At 44.1% G+C, this 10,000-nt stretch overlaps 1 protein-coding gene and 1 long non-coding RNA gene across 2 annotated transcripts in view; one reads left to right on the plus strand and one right to left on the minus strand.

The window, feature by feature from the left end:
• Nucleotides 1-10,000, plus strand: part of veph1 (ventricular zone expressed PH domain-containing 1) — a gene marked incomplete at both ends in the record, with an annotated part of 134,352 nt that overhangs the window by 2,257 nt on the left and 122,095 nt on the right. The window contains one exon of the mRNA XM_083637102.1: nt 138-356. Coding sequence (XP_083493228.1) covers nt 138-356 — 219 coding nt within the window. The remainder of the gene's footprint in view (nt 1-137; nt 357-10,000) is intronic.
• LOC310776907 lies at nt 2,755-6,323 on the minus strand. The gene is made up of 4 exons (XR_014552713.1): nt 6,071-6,323; nt 5,543-5,633; nt 5,236-5,327; nt 2,755-5,082 (listed from the first exon to the last, which is right to left on the minus strand). It is a non-coding gene; the product is annotated as an uncharacterized lncRNA (long non-coding RNA).

The raw sequence follows: 10,000 nt of genomic DNA on the forward strand, positions 1-10,000 counted from the left end.
TGTTTAATTTTGAAACACATGGCTTATTTCAGTGCAATGTGAAAATGTCAATGTAAGCCATTATCTCTAACCTTATTCCTAATTAAGCATCTCATCCTTCATTTATCATCTACTTGTTATTCTTGGCCGGCTGACAGGACTATCTGACCAATGACAATGACCAGGCGGTGGTGGAGATTTGCATAACGCGCATCACCACGGCGATAAGGGAGACGGGCTCCATCGAGCGTCACGGCGCGGCGCTGGTGGGACTGTGGGAGTCGTGTCTGGAGCACAACCTCACGCCACAGGGAGAGAACACAGAGGACACACCGCACGCCAAGATAGCCTCTGACATCACCAGCTGTATACTGCAGGTACACACACACACACACACACACACACACACACACACACACACACACACACACACACACACTCTCTCACACACACACACACACACACACACACACACACACACACACAAGATGCACAAGCACCTCTTAAGACCCTGCGCGTTGGCAACGGCATTAAGTTGAGCAGACTAGAGTGGCTAGAGAGACACATATTTAAAAAGACAGCAGCAAGATCATTGGCTACCAATGGAGGTGGGTCACTGTGCTATTGGATAGAAGTGACCAGCTGATGTGAACAGCTGATGTCTCAATTGACGCCCCGGGAAACTGACGGCAAGGAATTTATGAATGAGCAGGCATGAGCGATGTGAGAGGCAGGATGGTGTGAGAAGTGAACTACAGCATAAGCATGCAAAAGATTGTCTTCCTGACTGAACCTCCGTTAAACTACACTCAAAAGTCAACACGCTCTGTGGAGCAGGGAGGACTCTGGCAACGCGACGCAACGCTGGTAGTGTCACACTCATCACTCATGTGCCACAGGTGTGTGCGTGTGTGCCTATAGACGGGTTTCTTGTATACAAACACGAGTGGATGCGCGCGCATCCCTGGGGTAAAAGCTCTTTGTAGATTTCGCACTTTGTAGTAGATTGTAGACTATTCACGTAGATCGCACTGTTTGCAAGACGACTGCTTAATAAAAATTCAATTTCAGAGTTGGAAATGTGTGTTTGCCTTTCTTTTGCAAAAAATATGTATGGTTTGCTGACATAATTTCGCTACTTTGGCCGTTTTGTTGTTGAGCCGGTGCCTTTAATTGACAAAGCATGGGCGTTCACCTTCGTTAACCTACTGACCCACTGCCACACAGCTAGCTAACGTAAACAAACATCTGACAGGTAGCTAGTAGCTAGCTAGTCCATGCCAGGGTGAGTAAAGATGCCTATCGATTATATTGTAAGCCTATGTAGCTCTGACCGCGCCGATTACCTGAATAAATTGGTACTAAGCAATGGTGAGAAATTACCAGATCCATATTCTATTCCGGACAATGAATGGATTTTAGATATGTCCAAGTGGCCCGCCATTATATGGCCAGATATCTACACATATCTCATAGAGAAGCCAAGTGTTTACACAAAAGAAAATCTGCGTGCATACAAATCCTTGGATGCCTATAATTACGTACTTTGTGGAAATGTACAAGAGGTCAAGTATCATGATACGGGTTCAGGGTTTTGCATTTTGAGGGCAGGTGTCCTACCTAGCCAAAGACAAGGCTTAAAAACAAAACCATACGATGCCTGGGTTTACGTGCATAAGGACCTTGGCTACATATTAACAGCAAACTGCACATGCATGGCAGGGTAAGTATCAAACAACAGATAATCTGAGATCATGATTTCACACACTTTTTTGGCTAATAACCTACCCATCGCTCCAGTCTCGCCTCTTGTTGCAGTCATGCTGCAGCCATCATGTGCCAGGTTGAACTATCAGGGCGCAGACGCACCGAGGAGGAGGTTGCTTGCACATCCAAAGCAAATCAGTGGAAGGACATGTCCAGAAAAAAAGTAGAGCCACAAACCCTGAAGAACATCAACTTCAGCCGACCAAAACGACATCTGACAGAGTTGCCCCAATTACGTCGCGCACCAACACCACAAAATGTACCAGGTAAATAAGAGTGAAACACTGGCTGCAGGTTATTAAGCCACGGGTGATGCGTAAATGCGCTGGTACTTGGTGAACTATTACGCACACCCTCATTCAGGTGTGTAGTGCTTACCTGGAGAACTTGGGGAGCGCACCTATTGGGAACAACTCCCCCCCCCCCACCACCAATTTTACTATTGTAAAAACAAACAAAAAGTGTGGGAGCTCCCCTGTGCTCCCACAGCACTACACCCCTGTCTGTACCCAATAGGCGAATCAATAGCCTACCTAATAATTTCACTAATTTCTCACAGCACTAAATTGAATATCTAATTTAACATAAATGATTTTGATAAGACTGTTACTGTAAAACGACCCCCTTTTATGCTATTGCTTACATACTTTCCCTGCTACACACAGCAATTACAACTGAAGATCTCCAGGCTCTGCAAAAGATATGTCCAGACGCTGCTCTGTTTACATCCATCAACACAGCTGCAGACTCTGAGACAGATACAGCATCAGAAACAGAAGATGAACTCCCCGAGCCCCTGACAGCTATGCATGACCCATCTGCTAGGGACCTGTCGTCAACTGACCTTAGCGAGAAGTGCAAAGCCAGCTATGACAAAATGAGAAGGCAATGCACAGCTAACAGACTGGAACATCTACAGGACGTCACTAAAGAGCAGGCACAGTGCACAACATGGAACATCCATCGAGTGGGACGTATAACGGGCAGTAGCTTTCACAGGGTTATTAAATGCAAGGAGTCCTCAGTTGAAAGTGTTGTTAAACAGATAATGCAGTATGAATCCACAGATCTCACTGTTCCAGCTGTCATGTGGGGAAGGCAAATGGAAGATACTGCACGGCAATCTTACCAAACAGAAATGAGTAAGATACACAAGGACTTGACTGTAAAAAAAGTGGGTCTAAGAGTGAAAGCAGATGAGCCATACCTGGCTGCTTCTCCTGATGGAGTATTCTCCTGTGCCTGCTGTGGAACAGGGCTGTTGGAGATTAAATGTCCATACAAGTACAAGGAGGGACTAGAGGGGTCAGAGTCTGATGCATCATTTTGCCTTGACAAAAACTATGATCTGCGACCTACTCACCAATATTACACACAGATTCAATTACAAATGTATGCTTGTCAAATGGACAAATGTGATTTCATGGTGTGGACCAAGACAAGCACCATCATTTGCCGGCTATGGAGAGATGAGTCCTTTCTCCAAGAAAATATTCCCAAGGCTGAGGTCTTCTTCATGGACCACCTCCTTCCAGAACTTATCTGTCGCCGCAAAGACCCCGACCTGGCTGAAGAGATCAAATGTCTCTCCTGCAAAAGGCCTAGCTTTGGGAAAATGATCAAGTGCCCAGACTGCTGCCAACACTTCCACTATCCATGTGTGAACATTACCAGATACTCCAAAAAATGGAAATGTGGATGCAAATAGATCCCAATAATGCATGGAGACAAGTGCAGTTGCAGACACTGGAGAAAAATATCAAAATTAACAAGCAAGAAAAAGTCTTAAAAATTCACCTCCAAACAGAAATGTTATTTCTCTTCATTTTGTATTAATTATTCACATGTGTTATAGATGAGAACATTTTACAACTGCATTTCTCTTTTAGTACATGTTGCTTTCATTAGTTTGCATTTAAAGCAGTGGTTCTCAATGTGGGGTCCAGGGGATTCTGGGGGTCCCCACTAATATTTTCATTACAAGTTAACACGATTAGAGAATGTTGAACAATGACTGTGATCATAGTTTCACTGTTATATCTCTACATAAAATACAGAGATTGCTGGGATTCTGGAGAAAATCAGAACTAACAAAACTATTCCCAGATTTTGGTCCATTGCCCTAATGTGGACAAAATTATTTTTTGAATCACAGTTAAAACATTGTCAGTTGATGCATAAAGAACTCCCAGCTAAGGAGAAAATAAAAATCAAATGTTAGAAGATGATCACTCTGAATTGCTGTCATATGAAAGTGTGTTGCAATATCAAAAATATCTGTTATGTGTCCCATATAAATGTTCTTTTAACACAGTTAACGCCGGGCTACCACAGTCCGCCTAATGTTGGTGAGACCAGCACATATGGTTACAATGTCATCTAGCATATCGACTTGGCTGATGGGTATCACAGTGTTCAGTATCTGAAAGGTTTTAAGCTGACCTATCACTCGTTCCACATGTATGCGGACTCTTGATAACTGCCGTGAAGTGTCAACACAGGAACCAGGCAACTGAGCCTTCCCCTTAGTGAAACTTGGGATTCTCAATGTTGCTCCTACACTGGCCAATTCCTCTCTAACAAGGAAACCTCTATCTGCAAGGATCTCATCCCCATGCTCAAGTTTCCCCAAAAAGCCAGAATGTAAAGTTATTAGCTTGTCAGATGCACGACCTCCCCACCCATCAGACAAAAACGATATGGCTCCTGCTGGTGTTATTCCAATCAGATACTTGATTGTGTTTTGGTGCTTGTAATTTGACCAGGTTTCAGCCCTTGCCTTTAAATTGTATGTTCTCTCTATAAAAAACTCAGTACAGTCTATAATACAACGACACTTCTTAAATTGAGGTTTAAAAGACTTGGGCATGTTTGCTCTCACTGCATCCTTATCAGGCCACGCGATCAAAGGCTTCAATGTTGAGGACAACAAGGGAATCCACTCTCTTAATATTTTTGATACAGTTGAGAATGGAAGTCCAAATCTGTAGGCAAGGTCTCTGTTGCTGAGTCCAAGTCGGACTTTCATTAGAACCAAAAGGAGGTGGTTCTCCCAGCTTAACCCACCCTTAAGCACAAGTTTGCTTTTTTTTACAATATCCAACAGCCACCTGAAAGCCTGCACTGACTGTAACCCAGTAAAAAAAAGTATTTTAGAGTTCATGTCTTTTATAGAATCAAACCCAAATTTGGACTGCTTAAGCTGCTGCTTCAGTTGTTTATTCTCGTCCTGTGTGTCCTCCAGTTCTCTTTTCACAGCATCATAATCATCACGGAGCTGCTTGTACTGCAGGTTGAGCTGGTCCATCTCTTTTTTGGGCACCATCTCGCCTTCATCTGCAACGCAAAAAAGGAGAACAATTACTTAACTCTTGTGTCACATCACGAGCCAGCTCCAAACATACACAGACATGCATGCAGCAACGCACACACACATAGAACATCTGTTTCTTTATCACACTAACACTAAAATAGTCTGATTGCACATACCTTCAGAGGATTCAATAGGACCCGCCTCAGTTTCACCTGTGGGGCTGGTAACAGGGGCCGTAGTGTCATCGCGCCTTCTCTTTCTTTCATATCTATGACAACAGTCGAGTATGGTCAAGTTAACGTGCTAAAAAATTATCAACATATTAATTGATAACAATGCAATAACATAAAGAAGGACACACACATATATCTTATATTCTCAGATACTAAACAAGCTACATTACCAAGATAGGTTAGATTATATTATATTACAAATGATGACTGAATGGCCATACCGTAACTTTCTACATGACATGACACAGACCTTGCCAGCTTTCCTGTGGTGTTTCGGCGGGTGCTGTGTGAAAACACTGATGGAACAAAATCTGGACTCTCATAATCCATTGACGGTGCTCCTGATAAGAGAGAGTAAGCTGTAAGTTAGCTGCTAATTGTTTAACCAACATCAGTTTGACATTTTACAAACCAGGAACTGCAGCCATAACGTTAATGAGCACCAACCGGACAAAATCAATCATTAATGTCTATTCAGAGTTAAAGAAAGCTGTATAATACATTTAATGCACAACAACTTTAGTTGGACAGTTAGTCAAAGTTATGCTATGACTGACTAACATTAGTTATCCCATTTCAGGACAGTGTTGTCAGCTTACTGACAGGCAGCTACTGCACAACACAGCCGACACAGCTGGCAAAACAGACAGTGAAAACACAGCCCTGAAAGGGCCTATCATGAGCTATCACTGGTATGAATCATACAATGACAGCGTTAGCTAAGTTAGCTACTCATTATTTGTTGTTGTTAGCAAACATAAACATAACGTTAGCCTACCAGATATGAAGTGAGCACCGCACAGACTCGTCGCCTTTAGGACCAGTGGGACCCCAATCTTCCCTTTTAATGGCCTGGAGCCATAATTTCCTTCTGTTTTTTGCAAATGGATGAGATCCCCGCGGTATATTGTACATCTTCCATCCGTCTTTTTGACGGTTGGTACAGTTTACAGCGCCACAGCTCCTTGTCATGTCTGTCTCGGTCTGTCTGCCTCTGTGTTTTGACTGTGTGGAGCGGCTTCCTTCCTGCTTTCTTCCTACCCCGATCGTGCGCGCGCATCTACGTAATGACGTTGCACATGAACCCGTCTATATGATAAGACATGAATGCAACAACTCTCTCTCTCTCTCTCTCTCTCTCTCTCTCTCTCACACACACACACACACACACACACACACACACACACACACACACACACACACACACACACACACACACACACACACACACACACACACACACACACACACACACACACACACACACACACACACACTGTTTACCAGTACATACCTTTGCACATACCAGTCCACATTTGATACCTGCTCACACACTGTGTGCGTCATTCACATGGTATGTGTGCCATTCATCAGCATGGCACTTTGTCAGGGATCAGTGAGTGAAAACAGCTTTAGGTTACAGAGGCTCACAGCCTGGAGATCATTCTACTGCAGCTTTAATAGCACAACATGTTTCAGCCTCTAAAATATCAACAGTAAATGTCAGGTTTTGGTGTCGGGCCCTCAGAATGAAAGAACAAGGCCTTCTTTCTAAACTCACAGTGTATAATCCACAGCTAAATGCCACAAGCTCAGGTACTGTCTCTGGAGATTGTTGAAATGTATTCTGGGAAATGTAGGAAATCACTACATGAGCATAGCAACTAGCAAGTTCAGCCAGGAAACTTGCAGACAGCTGGCCAATGGCTGGTCTCAGTGTGTATCGCCAATTTCGCCATACATGATCACACTGAGAAGGCGGGCATATTTAAGGTGGGAAAACGTACCTGTCTGCTCACTGCTATAGAGGTTATGCATGTGATGTCACAGAGGCAGAAGTCACTGTGGGGTCACGCCCACTGAGTCACAGCAAGACTGAGCTTGAATGCAGTAATCAGCCTAGATAACTGACACCTGCTGCTCAGGGAGGAACTTGACACTCATTTTGACACTCATTCCTGATTGAGGGGGCGTGTTCCAGTGGGTGTGCATACCCTCTATACTGCTGTTGCTGCTGCTACTTGATAAGTTGCTGCTTGCTGGATATGGGTGCTTGGCTGCTTGCTCTCCCACCATCACCCTGTCTACCTGCTTGGATCTACTTGTATGTACTGTTACTGTATGCAAGGTTTGTGTTAACCTGACACGCCAGATGGTTTGTTACACAGAACCATCTGGGAGCTGGCACTCGGAAACTGTTTGGAAAAGGGCAGGCGCTTTCAAAAAATATCTGATTGGATGAAGCATCTGTCTGTCACAGCCCGGCGCTTCTCGCTGTAGTCACACCTAAATCCCGCCCGTAGCTGCCTCAACGCTGATTGGTCCGGCCCACTGCAGGGACAGATTGCATATCTGGAAGCGTGCCAACTGCCAAGATTGGTTTGTCATGTGACGTTGGGTTTGTGTGCTAGGTGAAGATGTGCGACAAGAAGAGACACTCTGCTGCTTCGTTCACAACAGTGCGCCTGCATTGGAACAAACTAGCTTTTATCAAGCAGCAGGCTGTTTTGACACACATCTTTTAAAGTGACTTTCCCTGAGAGAGAGAGAGAGAGAGAGAGAGAGAGAGAGATGGAAGAACTTCACTTGTGGAATGTATTGTCTGCACTGCCACCATGTGGAGGAATGTAGGTGTGACGAGACACGCTGTAGATGTAGACTCAGCTGTAGCAAAAGATGATCATATTATCAGTGTTCATGTGGAGATTAGCAGTTACTGTAGACATTCTAAGGTTGTGTGTGTGTGTGTGTGTGTGTGTGTGTGTGTGTGTGTGTGTGTGTGTGTGTGTGTGTGTGTGTGTGTGTGTGTGTGTACGTGTGTGTCAGAATGAGAATCACTTTTATTGCCACAATATGCAAGAAGATTACATAATGAGGAATTTGTCTTAGTGTAAGTATGCAGTGTAGTGGTCATATCAATATTCAGAGATAAAGGGAAAATATCTAAAAGAGAAAATCACAACATTGCAAGTGCAGTCCAATATATAGAATATATACACGATAGGAGTGTTAAGTAGACATAAAATATGAATTTAGCCTTCAAGTTAAATAGACATTAAAAATTAATTCACAGTCCAAGCGGTGAGCGATGTAGATTACAAGAGTAATGGAGTAGAACGTTCTGGTAGAAGTGGCAGCTATAATACTGTGTGTGTGTGTGTGTGTGTGTGTGTGTGTGTGTGTGTGTGTGTGTGTGTGTGTGTGTGTGTGAGAGAGAGAGAATGCATGGAGGTGTAGGTTGGGGTTAGGGCACCGGGATTTGGGGATTGAGGGATTATGTAGGATAATTGCTCATCAGAAGAAACTGTACTGATGCACTGAGATTGTTTTCCAATGGACAAGATGTCAGCACACACACACACTCACACACACGCACACACACACACACACACACACACACACACACACACACACACACACACACACACAACAAATTGTGATGCAGACACGCTAAAACAGACTATCACACTGTCCTGTTGAGGGCGCTAGTGCATTGAAAATAACCTTGCTCCATCAGGCAGTGTTTAACGCATCAACACAACTCCTAGCTGTTCAAACACTTTCCTTTGATGAACAAAGCTTTATAGCACTCATTGTATTGCCCGGGGCAATTGCCACTCATGGCTGCTGCTGTTTTTCCCAGATCATTGAAATCTGTTTGATGCATGGCACTCTTGCAGGTGTAAATATTTGTAACGTACACTTCTTGGTGTATTGAGTGCTAACATCATGCTTGGCCCTCAGCGCCTTCAAAGAGCAGCACCTGGGCTTCCTGGCCATTACAAATAAGGAGAAATAGAGGTCCAACAATGTCAGGTCCTGGTCCCGTGTTCCCTCTTTGATCACCATGCAAACCCCCACAATCTGAGAGGATCCAACACATCCCTGCGTCTGTCCGCACCACTTTGTGAAGAGAGTCTGCAGCCCGTCTGGTGTTCAACCAACCCAAATTCTCTCATGTCACTCCCCTCTTCCGGGACCTCCACTGGCTTCCCATCTCGGCACGCATCAAATTCAAGACACTGGTACTGGCCTACAGGGCAGTACATCAGACAGCTCCTCTGTACCTGCAATCTATGGTCAGGTTCCAAACCTGGTAGCTGCTACCATTACGTATGTCTAATGTTTAATTGTATGTTTAATAAGGAATATGCTATTTGCACCTGTATGTCAAATACGCCGAATTTAAAACGCCGAGTTTAATTGTATGTTTAATAAGGAATATGCTATTTGCACCTGTATGTCAAATATGCCGAATTTAAAATGTTTAAGCACGTCTAAAGTATGCACATGACATGTGCACCTATGGTTGTTGTGTCTCTTGTTGTTTTTGCACTCATATGCCCTGTTGTATTTGTACTATGTTGTAAACGGAGTCCACAGCACAAGAATTTCACACGTGATACTTGTACCATGGAGTGACAATAAAAATCTTGAATCTTGAATCTTGAATCTCTCACCGCTCCCTTCGCTCCTCCACTAGCGCAGGACGCCTCGCCCCTCCTTCGCTACGGGGGCTAAAAAGTCGCTCATCCCGATCGCGACTCTTCTCGTCCCTGGCACCTCAATGGTGGAGTGAGCTTCCACCTTCAGTCAGGACGGCTGAATCACTGCCGATCTTTCCGAAAAGACTAAAGACACACCTTTTCATGCTCCATCTGGGCCCTTCTTGAACTAACTTCTTTCTCTCTCTCTAAAAAAAAATAAA

Source organism: Poromitra crassiceps (assembly GCF_964638095.1).
Source record: "Poromitra crassiceps genome assembly, chromosome: 5".
NCBI lineage: Eukaryota > Metazoa > Chordata > Actinopteri > Beryciformes > Melamphaidae > Poromitra > Poromitra crassiceps.